At 42.1% G+C, this 17,133-nt stretch overlaps 1 protein-coding gene across 9 annotated transcripts in view; it reads right to left on the bottom strand.

The window, feature by feature from the left end:
- Positions 1-17,133, bottom strand: part of map7d3 (MAP7 domain containing 3) — a 100,880-nt gene that overhangs the window by 2,887 nt on the left and 80,860 nt on the right. For all 9 annotated transcript variants that reach the window (XM_060927793.1, XM_060927794.1, XM_060927797.1 and 6 more), the window contains 5 exons: positions 14,816-14,996; positions 14,625-14,729; positions 1,813-1,866; positions 1,629-1,701; positions 1,352-1,532 (listed from right to left, as the gene is read on the bottom strand). In XM_060927793.1, the coding sequence (XP_060783776.1) occupies positions 1,352-1,532; positions 1,629-1,701; positions 1,813-1,866; positions 14,625-14,729; positions 14,816-14,996 (594 nt within the window). The remainder of the gene's footprint in view (positions 1-1,351; positions 1,533-1,628; positions 1,702-1,812; positions 1,867-14,624; positions 14,730-14,815; positions 14,997-17,133) is intronic.

The raw sequence follows: 17,133 nt of genomic DNA, 5'->3' as shown, positions 1-17,133 counted from the left end.
CGGATACGCTGTGCTGAGCTCTAGCTGACGTCGTCATTGGACAACGTCACTGTGACATCCACCTTCCTGATTCGCTGGCGTTGGGATCACACACACAGCGGCTCAGTCCCGAATCACTGCTCGTGTGCTTCACTCGCGCGCTCTGTGAGCTGCGCAGGGCCGGAGTGCGCACCCTCCAGAGGGCACTCGCTGTTCAGGGCGGAGTGATTTGGAGAGCAGGAGGAAGCGCTGAGCTGCACTGAGGTTTATTTACACATTTCAACCTCCTTCAGGCGCTTAAACTCAGTGAGAACATGAACATCACAGCCAGGTGTGTTTATTTGCTGGAGAAGGTGTTCGCTTGCCATCCTTCCACTTGCAAGTGGTGAGTGACTTGCGCATGCCCGATATACACTGGGATCATGTGACGTGCCGTCTAATTAGTCATGTGATTAGCGTATCCGTGTATTGGCGTTGGTGTGTGCACGCGAATCGTGTATTAGCGTTGCTGTGTGCACGCAAATCGTTTTAAAAACGTTAATCTGATGATCCGCTGATTCGAAATAATGTAAACAGGGCCTATGTGTCAGCCCTGTGACGACCTGGCGACTTGTCCAGGGTGTACCCCGCCTCTTGCCCGTAGTCAGCTGGGATAGGCTCCAGCTTGCCTGCGACCCTGCACAGGATAAGCCTACAGATAATGGATGGATGCATGCATGCTGAAATGAGCGCTCTGATATTTTGTACTCCAGTGGACATTAGATTGACTACCACAAGATGTTCAAAGAGACGAGCTGCATGTCCAAAACATCATTAAATGTTTTCTAAGACTCTGTTCTCACCTGATCACATGTCATGAGTATCAGGATAAGATCTGGATAGAGATTACCATGATGAGGTAAAGCCATTCAAGCTACATTTAATTACTCAAACCATATCAGGAGAGACAGTTCAGCCAGACAGACATCGCTGAAGTATTATGGCATGATTATATTTTGAGGAATTATATGAAACACTGCTGGTGTTCTACAAGTTAATAAAACATGCATTAAACGGGATACAGTGTGCTACTGTGGTAAGTACACATCATTCCTAATCAACAGAAAAGCTTTCACTCCATCATCCAGAAATCACTAGTTCAAATTCAGATGATGACAGCTATCCGTGGCCTGGAGCTCAAGGGAGCAAAATTGGTCTGTACTCTCAGGGAGGGAGGGAGGGGTGGCATACGCAGTTCGAAAAGATGCAGCCAGCTGGCATCACATACCCCAGAGGATGTGATACCTTCACCCTCTCTGGTTGGTATACTAAATCAGAGAAGGAAAAAAACAAAACAAAAAAAAACAGGGGATGGGGAATGTGTTTTCTGTACCTGATGGCTGTGGGCTGTGCTGCACCGAGACCATTGTTATTTTCTTTGTCATCCACTTTGGTCTGTTCATTCATTCTGTCAAGTGGCTCTTCTGATTCCAGCTGGCCTTCTTCTGAAGACATGCCTCGATTCTGGATGTCCGATTGGTTGATGACCTCTGCACTTTGCTCGGATTGGTCCTCTGAAATGAGGACGATCAGGAATGTGTGAATACTAAAATCCAGACAAAGTCCATGTAATTCATCCCAAGGTGCAGATTAAGTGCATAAACACTTACCCTTGGTTTCACAGTTTAGCTGGTCAGTAGCCTCGTCACTATTCTCGTCTGGAATGCCTTCCTCATCATTACCCTGTTGAAAAGAGTGGCTCACAAATTGAAAGCCCTGCTACAGTCACTTCAAAACCTACAACAGCCCTAAACCTAACCAACATATAAACCGGAAAAACATAAGTGGACTTGCCTTGAAATCATTTTGGTCCATTTTTCTGGTTCTCTTCATGATTTCCTCAATTCTCTGAAACGCAAACAAATACATAAATCAACAAGTGTGCTCTGAGAGCACAATAACCCCCACTGGCAACTACGCCATAACTCTAGTAAAATGCGACTGAATTGAATGAAATTGCAATATGCATATAATTGTCATGTAACCGAGCCTTTTGCCAAGTTTCATGAAATTCCTCCAAGAATTGTGAGAGGAGTTGATTTCAGAAGGCAAGGACCCTTCCCAGGACGGATGGACATCGCCACGACATAATCCCCCTTCGGGCCTTTCGGCCAGCAGGGGAGAAAAATTGTGAGGGAAGTTGATTTCAGAAAGCAAGCACACCTTGACGAAATCGCCAAAGTACAAGTTTGTTAATAATCAAGGGCATAACTCTGGTAAAGTGTGCCCAAATTAAACAAAATTTGAATATACATATAACTCGTATAACAAAGCCTTTTGCCAAGTTTGGTGACATTCCTCCACAAATTGAAAGAGTAGTTGATTTCAGAAGAACCTACACCCTCATGAAATTATCAAAAAAGTTATTTAATCAAGGGTCAAAACTCTGGTAAAAATTTTACAAACAAAATGAAGTCACAATATGCATATTACCATCATATAATAATGCCTTTTGCCAAGCTGCGAGAAATTCGTCCAAAAATCATGGGAGTTGATGTCAGAAGGCAAACACACCTTCATGAAATTGTAAAAGTACAAGGTTGTTAATCAAGGGCCACAACTCTGGTAAAATGTGACCCAATTTAATGAAATTACAATATGCGTAGTACCGACATAATGCCTTTTGCCAAGCTTCGTGAAGTTCCTCCAAAAATTGAGAGAGGAGTTAATTTCAGAAGGTGAGCACCCTTCCTGGGACAGATGGGCGTCGCCACGACATAATCCGGCCAGCGGGGGATAATAAAAACATAAAACTGCTTCTGATCGTTCCTTAATTCTAACAGGCCCAAGGGACCTACTACTGCAGCTACAGTTAACAATCCTAGCATCCTCAGCACGAGCTGGTACCACATATAGTGACCTACCAGATTAATAAATGTGATGTCTACCACATGCTGGGGTGACAGGGTGGCTCCTATCCTCAATAAATCATTGAATTCCTGCCAACAGAACTGTATGGCCTGCTTTGGCAGATTCCCGCCCAGTTCACCAAGAGACTCTGCACCACAATATGTACATGGAGGTTGGATTTGTCCTGGGTGAGCTACTCTTTGGTGGAGAACAGAAGAGCTAGCTGTACAAAAAGGCCAGTATCTTCAGTCCTCTGGGCATTAGATCCAACAGGCATGTCATATACTAGTGCATCTCAAAAAATTAGAATACCATGAAAAAGTTACTTTTTTTTCCATAATTTAATTCAAAAAGGTAAACTTTCATATATTCTATATTAATTACATGTAAAGTGAAATATTTAAAGCCTTTTTTGTTTTAATTTTGATGATTATGGTTTATAGCTCATGAAAATCAGAAATCCAGTATCTCAAAATTATTAGAATATTCCCCAAGATCAATCAAAAAAAGGATTTACAATACAGAAATGTCCAACTTCTGAAAAGTATATTCATTTATACACTCAATACTTGGTTGGGGCTCCTTTACCATGAATTACTGTATCAATGCGGTGTGGCATGGAGGTGATCAGTCTGTGGCACTGCTGAGGTGTTATTGAAGCCCAGGTTGCTTTGATAGTGGCCTTCAGCGTATCTGTATTTTTGAGTCGGGTGTTTCTCATCTTCCTCTTGACAATACCCCATAGATTCTTTATGGGGTTCAGGTCAGGCAAGTTGGCTGGCCAATCAAACACAGTAATATCATGGTCAGCAAACCATTTGGTAGTAGTTTTGGCACTGTGGGTAGGTGCTAAGTCCTGCTGGAAAAGGAAATCAGCATCTCCAAAAAGCTCGTCAGCAGATGGAAGCATGAAGTGCTCTAAAATCTCCTGGTAGATGGCTGTGTTGACTTTGGACTTGATAAAATACAGTGGACCAACACCAGCAGATGACATGGCACCCCAAATCACCACAGACTGTGGGAACTTCACACTGGGCTTCAAACACCTTGGATTCTGTGCCTCTCCACTCTTCCTCCAGACTCTAGAACCGTGATTTCCAAATTAAATGCAAAATGTACTTTCATCTGAAAAGAGGACTTGGGACCACTGAGCAACAGTCCATTTCTTTCTCTCCTTAGTCCAGATAAGACACTTCTGACATTGTCTCTGGCTCAGGAGTAGCTTGATATTAGGAATGCGAAAGTTGTATACCCTTTCTTGAAGATGTCTGTTCGTGATGGGTCTTGATACACTGACACCAGCCTCAGTCCACTCCTTGTGAAGCTCTCCCAAGTTCTTGAATCAACTTTTCTTGACAAGACTGCGGCCATCCCTGTTGCTTGTACACCTTTTCCAGCCACCCTTTTCAGCAATGACCTTTTGTGGCTTACCCTCCTTGTGGAGGGCATCAGTGATCATCTTCTGGACCACAGTCAAGTCAGCAGTCTTCCCCATGATTGTGGTTGTGTGTACTAAACTAGACTGAGAGATACACTGTGTTCATACTGTTTTACTCAAACTCGAAATAAAATATTCTAATATTTTGAGATGGGTTTATGTTTTTGTACTGTATGCCATACTGATTAAAATTAAAATAGAAAAATGCTTGAAATATTTGTGTAATGAGTCTATAATATATAACATTTTCACTTTCTTAAATAACTGATGGAAAATATTGAACTTTTTCACAATATTCTAATTTTTTGAGATGCACTAGTATATCTCAAGAACACCCAAAGAGGGGATGAAAAATAGGACTTGAAAGGTCTGTTCTTGGAAGGCAAACCTCAAAAAGGGTCTTGGGGACGGGGACCTGAAAACGTGCATCATGCAGATGCACTGGACATTAACTAGTCCTGTGGTTGCAGGGCACGAACATCATCTCATAGCCTTAACATTGAAAGCAGGAGGGCTTTAGGAACCGGTTCAGCCTGCTCAATGCTTGAATCAGATGGAAACCACAGATTGTGAAGAACCCCTTTTCTGAACTGTAGGGGTGCAACGATTAATCGACTTGGTCGACTAAAATTGACGACCAAATTAGTCGGCAACTAATTTAATAATTTAACATTATGTGTGTTTTTCATACTAACTAGAAATGCTTCGAGATTACTGCTTACTGGACAGAAGCTAACAAGAGCGAGATAGCAGCTTCAAAAACCAAAACCTCCAAAGTGTGAGAGCATTTCAGACTGAACCCGGGGGGGAAGAAAGTTATTAACTGCACAGTTTGTAAAGCTAACCCTAGAGGACGTGCTTCAATGCCAGCTACGTTAGAGCATTTGAAGAGGAAGCAGGTCGGCTCACTGGATGAAGATTCATCTGAGCAAGTTATTTAGCGAGCTAGATAGTTCATGTTAAAAGCCGTGTTCTTTCATGAGCTGTAACATTTATTTGAAATGCATATCCTCTTGAATTGTTAATGGAGGTGGAACAGAGAAGCAAGTAACAACCTGTTTTTCACAATGAACCTGTACACAGTCCAAATAAAATTTACAGTTTTAAACATTGCATCGTTGTCAATGTCATGGCGACATTTATGGCTGGAGATAATGTTGCTGCTGACTGCACAGGTTTGCAGATGTCCGGAGAATGATATTTTCCAGTTAAATTGCAAAGGAAAAAAAAATTTTTTTTTTTTTTTTTTTTAAACACACCTCCTGTTTATCTGTGTGGCCAAAGTGAAAAATTTATGGGTTTGATCTTGCCAAAACTTGACTTCTGGGGAAAAGTGACGCCTGAATAACCAACATCTCCATTTATCATAGACAAAGCCGTTTATTTAGGGCGCACTTCTAATGTGCGTTTCAAGTTCTACACAAGATTCTAGAATCAAAGCAAAAAATATGGCTTAAAGGTAGATTCCTTAAATGGAGTGTGATGGATGGAGAAGCGACGTGCACGCAGTAAGCTGTTTACTGGCAAAAACAACTACAAGCTGAATTGCCGCTATTGTTTTTGGACTGTTTTACTATTCATTGTCATTTATCTGGGCTGCTGTACCACTACAGGGAAACGGGGGCATTTTTTTTTTTTGCAGTATGGTCCATTTTAGCAGGGGTGTTTTCAATGTCGGTGGTAAATATGGGTATCTTGTTTGTGCAAAGGGATCTGGGTGAACAAAGTATTTTCTATGCATGTTTGGTGTTTGCCGAGTCATTATTTTATCATAACTTTAGTATTAACTAGTTAATTGATTTATTTTTGGATTTAGTTTGTCTGATGGGTGGAGCTTTCCTCTCAAGAGGATGTGGAGATGCTGACATTGTAGCCTAATTTAGTTGCAGCAATACGAAGACAGCAGAATGCCCAAAGCACAGAAAGCATGTTTCTACCCTCACTGTTTAAATTTAGATGGTTGTTTGACTTAAGAGATAATTGATGCAGTTTTGTTATTTTATTGCTGCTACTTTGCTAATCCTTGGTTTTAAATTGACAGGAAAAATGGATATTGGAATTTTTCTCTTTTGTATCAGCAGGAAAGTTCATTAAAAGACTGAATTTTTGAAAGAAGTATTCATCTTTGTCTTCGCTGTCAGTAAGCACATGCATAAAAATAACCGAGCTAAATTTAAAAGCTGATAGGTAAAATAAGGAGTTATTTGGTAATTGGACGATACATAAGCCGAATAATTTATTACTCCTTTCAATAATCGATAGATTAATCGATGATCAACATACTCGTTTGTTGCAGCCCTATTGAACTGTAGGGTTTACTTTTCCTCTGTTCAAGTGGGAACAAAGAGGCAAACGTAACGAGGTCCGATACTGACATCATTCTGAACCTGGAAAAATTTTGGTACCTCCCAGTGTATCTCAGTCAGATACGACTCCTAATCAGGGTCATGTTGTGCCATGTTGGCTCCCCTTAAAATAGTCAATGTACCAATCCTGAAGCATGGACTTTTCCCCAATTGGTAAGAAAACAAGGCAAGAGTCTGGTGTAACTACGATATAAATTAGCAGCTCTTTGATGTTTTACCAGGCGGAGACCAAATTCCTCCCCCCTTCTTGCTTTGCATTGGCTCACAAGACTGGGGTTTACAAATAGCCCCCAAGCATAACTACGTCATCACTTGTTTACTGCAATGCATTATGGGGGATCGCCAGGGTCGGTAGTTGAGCGATATGATGGATGTCAATTAATTTTACGTAAGAGCGATGTGAGAGGAGCGATTTTGCCATGCTCTGTCGTGGAAGACAATGAAATTGGTGATTTAAAAGAGGTGGATAACATGTCGAGGGTTCACAGCAGGAAAATTGGAATCCAAATCAAGCTTGGTGAGAAGGGTTTTAAACCCACCCCCCTGCACTCCCCTGGACTACAGGTCCCAGGATCAGGAAGCAATCTTAGACTTCGTGAAAGTCTAAATTTATTTCGTTTAATCGTCAGTTATTTCTTACCATTTTCTAAGAAGCTTTGTTCTAATGAAATCTTAGCCTTGTACTTAATCTTGATCCAGCACAATGAAAGTTACAGATGCAGTAAGGGAAACTATTATGAAAAAAATCAACTTTTAACTGAAGTCTAAAGGCCAATTTATGCTGACAACCCAGTCCTCGCAGACGATGTCGCAGACGATGTCGCAGACAGTGTCTGCGTAGCCCCCCCCACCTTCGCAGATGCTCTGCGCGCACCTCCCAAAAATTGTGACCACCGCAGAAGCCTTGCAGACAGCGCCGCAGACAAGAGGGCTCTGATTGGTCCACTCTACATCCGCTGTACACGCACTTCCGCTTCCCTACTTTCCCGGTTTGGTTTGTTTTCACGACCGGCATTTTTAAAAACACGAGCGAAGATGGAGCAGCACGAAGAGCGGTTGATTGAGGAAGTACGTACATCTATACGACTCCAGTTCTAGTCATTATAAAAATAAAAAAAAAGTTCTAGTCATTATAAGTAACCGGAGGATAAACACTCCACTAACCACACCCACCAACTACTCCTAGCGACTTCGCGCCCCCTTGCGTTGTGCCGGTGAATAACATCGCGCACGCCTATTCCCCCGCTCAACAATAAATTACAACTGTCTGCGAAAAGCTATCTGCAAAAGCCTTGTCGCAAGAGCATGCAGAGGCCTTAAAGGGTGTATTCAGACCAGGATAGTTCGATAGTTCACTTGCTTTGGTCCGAACCAAATGTTTTTTTTTATTTTTTCATTTTGGTGCGGTTCGCTTTCACACTGTACATTTTAGTAAGCAGACCAAAATCTGTCAACAAAGCCACGCGCCCTGAGGTCGTTCAGCTATTGGTCAGAGACGACACGCGCACAAAGCGTTAAGTTCAAAAGTAGTCATGGAGGCTTTCCGTGCTGTTATTCTTTTTAATGTCATCAAAGCTATATGTTTTTTCCAGTTTTTACTGTTTTCACAATTGTGCGATTACTATGCTGTTGTACAAGTAATTTATCAACGACAACTTCAAAGGGCAAGGCGGCTACGGAGGATAGCGCTGATGAGCGCACATCATGTTGTGACAGTTCTGGCTCTTCACGCAAGACGGAGGAGGTATGTGTCGGGATATTCGCCTTATCCATCGTAATAGATGAATTTCTTTTTTGCGTCGCTAGTACCGCCACTTTTTGAAAGAATGTCCCTGATTTTAATGTAGGTCTGACGGAGTTTCTTCACTTTTAGCCGACATTGTTCTGGGGAGCGTGTGAACCCCTTCTCCTTCATTTTCTCACTGAATACAGCAAACACGTCGGCATTTTTGTGTGTTCTCTCCAAAAGCTCAGATATGTGGACATCTGCCCATATATCCACAAGGGTACGCGTTTCTTCCTCGGCCCACGTTTGCCCCCTACTCATTTTTTGTACTCTGTAGTCTAGCCTACCACTGGTCTGAATGACTGAACGACTGTTGTAAGGTTCCCTTGACAACCGAAACAGTGTTTGCACTTTGCGGTGGAGTGTCAAGACTCTGTTTCCCATAATGCTCGACAAACGACGGAAGCTCCCGAGGTACAAAAAAGCAAAACTGTCAGATTAGGTCCGGTCTGCTTTCACACCTCCAAAAGGTCCGCACCAGGGTTCCTTTGGTCCGGACCGAGTCCGACCTTGCAGCTCGGTCTCGGTCCGCTTGTTTGGTCCGGACCAGAGTTCGGTGGTTTGTATTCAGACCAACCCAAAAGGTCCGGACCAAGGGAAATTTGGTTCGTTTGGTCCGGACCAAACAACGTAGGTGTGAATACGCCCCAAGATTGCTTCATGATCCCAGGTCCAGATGAACAGCACCAAAATATTTATAAATGAGTGGCTAGTTAAATAAAATTTGATACCAGGAAATATTACCAAAAAAAAAAAAAAAAAGGACCCCTTTGGAAACCTGCTGACCTGCCATGTCATTTTCAGTATAAATGCCACTAGTGAGATACACTGAACATTATACATACCCGAAAGAGAACCCTTTGTGGTTTGGGAGTTTTATCGGTCCGACAAGCTTGTTCGGCTGCCGAGTAGCAAAGGCCGAAGAATGCTTCTTTATTTTACAGGCTTTGGAATATCGCTAGTTTCAGACGATGAACAGTGTCGATTGTCAATCTTCTATAACCGAAGGCCGTTCCGCAGACCGTGGAAATATTGCTGGGTCACAGTTTAAGTACGTCTTTTTCCCACCAGAGAAATGTAAGCTACAAATCACTTGCCATTTCGATTCAGTTTGAAGGTTTTTGTTGCGGATTAAACTTATCCATTTTTTTCTTCTCGACTGGCAGCTGATAAAAGCTGAAATTGGTGTTTTCTTTGTTGTGGAGACACAGTAAGGCACACAGCAATTCACTTTAGGCACGGTTAAAACCGGTTAGACAGAACAATGCAGCATTTAACAAAGGCAAAAGTAAACAATACGGCGGAGCTGACCCCGGGTATCACCCATAATGCATTGCAGTAAACAAGCGATGATATAGTTATGGGTTAGGGTCACTCACAAGCCAAAGTTCATGTATTTGATTCTAGTGTCTTTCATGGCTCTTGAATTTTCCCATTGTGAGAATTGGTTTACTGGAATTATTTACACCCTCGAAACAGATCATTTGCGCTGATATTTAAGCTTCCAACCTGAATATTACCTCAATTGGTAAGAAAGGACAAAAAAAAAAGGGGGGGGGGGGTCAAATTGGGTTAATAATCCCACACTTCAGGTTAGGGTGGACAGTATAGGCAAAAATTATGATTTTGTCATGCGCTCGGTCTACTCAGCACCCGGATTTTCTCTCTGTATGGCCCGTGCATGTTGATTGCGCATATGTGAAACAGACTGTATACACAGTCCAGTAGGTGAAAGCAGTTGAAGTGCGAAATCCAGAAAAAAAATGTTTTAAAATGTTATTTTCGAATGTTTTTCTTTCTCTTCCAATATCAGCATTAAATATTAAAGCTGCTGCTCTTCTCCTGAGTTGCAAACTGCCATGCATGCTTTGTGTTTTTATTTTTATCTTATTTGGGGGATTGTCTTACTTTCAGACGACACTCTTTGCTGCTCCTGGTAGGTGAGGTAGGTATTCAATAAAGGCGTAGTGCACATGTTCAGCAGAAAATCGAGTGTAAGAGAGACCCAAGTGCATGTCAGCGACTGCGTTGCATATAGCTGCATCCGTAGAAGTATATTTGGTCCTTAAAGGAAGAAAGTACAACCCCGATTCCAAAAAAGTTGGGACAAAGAACAAATTGTAAATAAAAACGGAATGCAATAATTTACAAGTCTCAAAAACTGATATTGTATTCACAATAGAACATAGACAACATATCAAATGTTGAAAGTGAGACATTTTGAAATTTCATGCCAAATATTGGCTCATTTGAAATTTCATGACAGCAACACATCTCAAAAAAGTTGGGACAGGGGCAATAAGAGGCTGGAAAAGTTAAAGGTACAAAAAAGGAACAGCTGGAGGACCAAATTGCAACTCATTAGGTCAATTGGCAATAGGTCATTAATGTGACTGGGTATAAAAAGAGCATCTTGGAGTGGCAGCGGCTCTCAGAAGTAAAGATGGGAAGAGGATCACCAATCCCCCTAATTCTGCGCCGACAAATAGTGGAGCAATATCAGAAAGGAGTTCAACAGTGTAAAATTGCAAAGAGTTTGAACATATCATCATCTACAGTGCATAACATCATCAAAAGATTCAGACAGTCTGGAAGAATCTCTGTGTGTAAGGGTCAAGGCCGGAAAACCATACTGGGTGCCCGTGATCTTCGGGCCCTCAGACGGCACTGCATCACATACAGGCATGCTTCTGTATTGGAAATCACAAAATGGGCTCAGGAATATTTCCAGAGAACATTATCCGTGAACACAATTCACCGTGCCATCCGCCGTTGCCAGCTAAAACTCTATAGTTCAAAGAAGAAGCCGTATCTAAACATGATCCAGAAGCGCAGACGTCTTCTCTGGGCCAAGGCTCATTTAAAATGGACTGTGGCAAAGTGGAAAACTGTTCTGTGGTCAGACGAATCAAAATTTGAAGTTCTTTATGGAACTCAGGAACACCGTGTCATTCGGACTAAAGAGGAGAAGGACGACCCAAGTTGTTATCAGCGCTCAGTTCAGAAGCCTGCATCTCTGATGGTATGGGGTTGCATTAGTGCGTGTGGCATGGGCAGCTTACACATCTGGAAAGACACCATCAATGCTGAAAGGTATATCCAGGTTCTAGAGCAACATATGCTCCCATCCAGACGACGTCTCTTTCAGGGAAGACCTTGCATTTTCCAACATGACAATGCCAAACCACATACTGCATCAATTACAGCATCATGGCTGTGTAGAAGAAGGGTCCGGGTACTGAACTGGCCAGCCTGCAGTCCAGATCTTTCACCCATAGAAAACATTTGGCGCATCATAAAACGGAAGATACGACAAAAAAAAGACCTAAGACAGTTGAGCAACTAGAATCCTACATTAGACAAGAATGGGTTAACATTCCTATCCCTAAACTTGAGCAACTTGTCTCCTCAGTCCCCAGACGTTTACAGACTGTTGTAAAGAGAAAAGGGGATGTCTCACAGTGGTCAACATGGCCTTGTCCCAACTTTGAGATGTGTTGTTGTCATGAAATTTAAAAATCACCTAATTTTTCTCTTTAAATGATACATTTTCTCAGTTTAAACATTTGAAATGTCATCTATGTTCTATTCTGAATAAAATATGGAATTTTGAAACTTCCACATCATTGCATTCCATTTTTATTTACAATCTGTACTTTGTCCCAACTTTTTTGGAATCGGGGTTGTATACTCCTGCACAGTTTGTGCAGCACCCAGATTTTGTGGCTGAATGGACTTCTGCATGTTAACTGCACATGTAGAAACTGAGCATGCAGTAATATGCCAATCCAGCAGTGGTAGTGTACAAGGCTTCAGCTTGGCCATGGATGCTTCCGCAAACTCGAGCATACTTTGGAGACACCCATGCAGATGTGCGTGTCCTTGTGCAGACAGGAATTCGCAGAACAAGTATATTTGGGGCTTAAGACAGTCAATGACACTCTTATAAAAGCTGAAGTATACTTGTGCAGACTCAGTCTGCGCATTTGCAAAACTGAGCACAGAATAATATATGCTGATGCAGTAGAGGTAGTACAAGTGCATTTAGCTTGTGTGCTGTGACATGTCTGCAACAGCAGAAAATTGAGTATTCTTTGGAGATACCCGTCTGCACCTCTACGTTGCATGAAGCTGTGTCTGCAGAAGCATACTTTGGCCTTTATACCTACAATCTAATCTGCTTGGGAGTCCACTTGGCAGACATACACACAGCAGATCAGCATCTCCATCAAAATGACAAGATCCATGCAAGACAAGAAGAAAAGCTGCTTTGTTTGTTGTACTTGGCACAATCGCATAAGGCGACTCATTTTAGATTTTTCGGATCACGGATCCGCCGACGGCAGTTAAATACTACCGCTAGAAAAATAAGAAGTCTGTGCGTATTTTTATTTTTACCACCGAAACGTACAAAAAGAAATGTAAAAAAAAAAAATAGTCACATATTTTTCTTGTAACAGCACTGTATCCCTGGTACTAGGTCATATTTCTTTAAGTAAACAGTATTTGAATCACAAATACAAACGACAATGTGTGTTGTATATATCCACTTCAGCCGAGTCCGAAAACGAAACTATTTATGACAATGAGTAACCACTTGAATGTTTTTATGGTATTTACGACCGCGTCAACATCGTGCTGACCATGGCTGATGCTGACAGCATGGATTCCGAGCTATTGCCTCAACTGTACGTAAGCATAAAGTGTGGTAAAGAAAAGTCTTTTCACTGTCTCACTAACCAAAACGTGGGCGATTTAGTCTCTCAAGCGTTGAAAGTAAACAATGAAAAGATCAAAACGATCTTTGGTTCTCAGAAAGAAGGTGGTGATGTAACGAGCGCGATGCCAAATATGCCTGCCATAACGTTAGTTCGTGATTTTGGCTGCAAGTATCTGACTGTGGAATTAGAAGAGGATGGTGCCGCAGAGAGTCCTATCGAATCAAGTAGCATGAACGTATGAGCCTTCGATGTGCTTATGATAGCTCAACGGTCATATGACCGCATACCTTCAGAGAAGTAAGTAGTGGAATGCTAGTCCATATATGTGTATGTGTGTGCGCGCGTGTATGTATGTAAAGTGTGTCTCTTGAATTTAAATTATTTTTTCATCTTAATCCGACATTGAAATTTTGCCATGCAAAAAAAAAATTGGACAAGGACACTTATTTTTATTTCGACGGACATCATCAAAAATATGTTGAAAAAAAATCCGTGAACCTAAAGATAAAAAATGGGTGGCCTAAATTTAAAAAAAAAAAAAAAAAGGGGGGGGGGGGGGGGGAGGGTTGTGGAAAGCAAGAAAGTGCTGTGTGCTGCTGCTCACTGACAACAGGATCAAACACGGGGAGTTCAACACAGTCATTTCTTGTTCTATTTGCATTTCAGTAATTACATTGCTTATGACTTTTGCATAGTGAAGCTGCTAACGAATAACTGTTTGTGATTAACAACTTTTGATTGTTTTTCATTGAAAACCTCGGAGATGATGTAACACGTAGTAATCCTTCTTTGTGGTTTATATCTTCTTAAAGTTTTCAAATTTTTAAAACAGCAAAGATAAATATATGTAAATCTATGTAAAATCAAATATAAACATTTTCCAACAAGCATTATTGCACCTTTGATTGTCTTTATATTGTTTTAAAGATGAAATGTACAGATGCAGGTATCAATGGACCTCTTCACATTGATGGCTTCTCTTCAAAGTTAGTGCCTATTTTGGTTTTCCAGCACGTGTGGTTGGTGCCCTGGGTCACCACAAAAAAAAAAAAAAAAAAAAAAAAAGGAAAGCACGCACAAATCTGCACAGAGCTGTGCATACATCCTCTGATGACAAAATACACGTTACGCGGACCTTGGGGTACTTGCAGACGTGTAAATTAATATGGACCTGAGACTCAGCAGTCATGTAACAGGTAATGTTTTTGGGCAGATACACAAGCTGCTCAGTCAGTTTTGTACAATAATGGAAGAAACGATGTTTGAAAAACTTCAACCGTAAACATTTTTCACTGTTTAAAAAAAAAAAAACCCCAAACAAAACCCGTTGCTACTAATTTGTGCAGCATAGTAACCTGGATCTAAAAAACAAACTATAAATCATCGAAACGGTGAAACGTGAGCAGAAAGAGCATGATTCAAGTTAATGGTATGATGGTGTTCACCTTCTTCCTCTCCATGCGCTCTTGCTGGTTCTGCTGCATGATGCGCTCTCTCTCTTGTCGCTGCTTCTCTGCCTCCTCCTGAGCCTTTGCTTCTGCCTCCTCTCGCTGTAATTGGACGCAAAATCAATCACTTGATTAGTCCCATCAGTCTCAGCTATGTGAATGTGTACGATGTATAGATTCTGGCTTGCCTCTTTCTGTAACTCAGCTCGTTTCTGTTGTTCCTCCAGTTCCAGTCTTGCTCTCGCCTCTTCTGCCATACGAGCCTGCTCCTCCTCTTCTCTCTTTCTCTCCTCTGCTCGAACCTTCTCCTCCTCTAAACGTCTTGCTCTTTCCTCCTCAGCCAGCCGCTCTTCCTCCTCTTTTCTTAGCCTGCAATGCCGGAAAACTGTTTAGCGCTTCAGAAACATTAAGAACATGTTCTAAACTAACCAGCTACTTCAACACATAAAATTTCATGTAAAACATGTTTGTAGTTGCACATCATTATGCTTCTTTTAAAATAACTTATTTTAACCCACAGTGACACTGGGAACTCAAAGTAAAGTGTTTGTATGGCAAAGATACTTGTATAAAAATATAAGACCCCAACATAGGGAACCAGAATAAATATAAAAATGACATTTGCTAAGAGAGCAGTGTCTCATGTCAAGTGAACTACGATGTAATTTCAGGTGGCCCAACTTTGCCTGCCCAACTATGGTCCATTAAAATTGTCATGCCCATTGTCTTTAGCTTTTTAAAAAATATATATTTAAATAAATAAATAAAAGCACCGCACGCTGTTGCGCCCCCCACCCCAAAGGGGGCATGAGAATAAAAGGATGCTTATAAGTCACTCATGAGGTATATCCAGTGTCGTGTCATGTCATTCATATAGGCCCTCACTGGAGTTGCCTCAATCAGGGCACAAACCCATACGACTCCGTACACCAGAGTGCACCAAGTCAGTGATGTTCTCACCTGAGCTATCCACCAGCAGCTACTTTTTTTTGGTGTGACATCACTGGCTTAGTGCACTCTGATGCAGGTGGTCATGGGTTCATGCCCCGGTTGAAGCAACTCCAGTGGGGGTCTGTAGGCAAGGCCTTTCATGCTACCTGCCTACCTCATCAATGAGATACAGAAAAACATGTCATGCAGACTTGGATGTCACCCGGTCTAACAAGGTCCGCGTCAAGGAACCAGAGCAACCCAATTGGAAATGGGCTACTGGAACAAGAGCAAGACACTCATGGACAAGAGCTGAGAACACTGGATTATTGGAATGTTACTATGCAAGTAACCCCAGTGAGAGGGGTTATATGCAAAGGATGTGGGACCAATGGATACTTCGATACCCAACATCTACACCAACACCAATATCCACAAACAGCAACTGCTATCTCAACTAGAGACTGATGAGATACATCACAAATGCTATGGCAAGGAGCAGTCAGGATGCCAGGTTGGTGTGTGTGTGTCATCATCCCCCCCACACCCTTGCGAGCAAGAGCTTTAATGCACAAGCAGCTGACCTGAAATTGAAGATGGTAACAAAGCTGAACACCTGGAACCACCATGCCCGACTACCTCGACTGTGTGAAGTACCTCCTGAAAATCTCCGAGATGATGTGAATGCAGCAGTATGAACGATCCCAAATACAACCATCACTGAGACCAACAAGCTGATACTCATCACAGCAATAGTGATCCTGGAAATGCTTGGCTACAAGATGGATGCTAATCATAAGGTGCAATATCCACCATGGGAGAGAAGGTTAGAGGCTAAGCTCAAGGTGACCCAGAGAGAAGTTAGCCAGCTATGAGAACTTTAGAAAGGTATGAAAAGGAAAGCTGTCCATACCTGAGGCTCTAGAGACTGCCAAGCAAAGACTCACAGCCCTGGCTACCCGTCTAAGGGGGTACACAAGTAAAGCTGAAGCCAGGAGAATAAACAGGACACACCCAGTGGCAGGGTAATAACATGGTTCCAGATCCACCAAGGCTGGAGACTGAACAGTACTGGAAAGGGATATGGAAGAAGGAAAAATCACATAATGACAGTGTTCAGCGGTTAATAAACCTGAGAGCCAAATACAGCAATCTCCCTGAACAAGACCCAGTAACCACCACTGTGGCAGACATCCAAGTAAGAGTCTCAAAAATGAAGAATTGGACAGCATATGGATATGGTTCATGCCTACTGGCTAAAGAAACTAACCTTGGCAACACAGATGAACCAACTGCTCATGGATTGGACTCACCCAGAATGGCTGAGTGAAGATCAGACAGTCCTGATCCTGAAGGGAGCAGTCCCATCTAACTACCGCCTAATAGCCTGCCTCTGCACAACATGGAAGCTCCTGTCAGGCATCATAACAGATAAGAGTAGGTGGCACATGACTGCATACATGAGCGAGGCCCAGAAATTAATTAGTAGGAATGCCAGAGGAGCAAAATATCAGCTATTGGTAGACAGTGCAGTAGCTCGAGACTACAGAACCAGACATACCAATCTGTGCACTGC

The sequence above is a fragment of the Neoarius graeffei genome, chromosome 8, assembly GCF_027579695.1.
Source record: "Neoarius graeffei isolate fNeoGra1 chromosome 8, fNeoGra1.pri, whole genome shotgun sequence".
NCBI lineage: Eukaryota > Metazoa > Chordata > Actinopteri > Siluriformes > Ariidae > Neoarius > Neoarius graeffei.
This window is presented reverse-complemented; position numbering and strand designations above follow the sequence as displayed.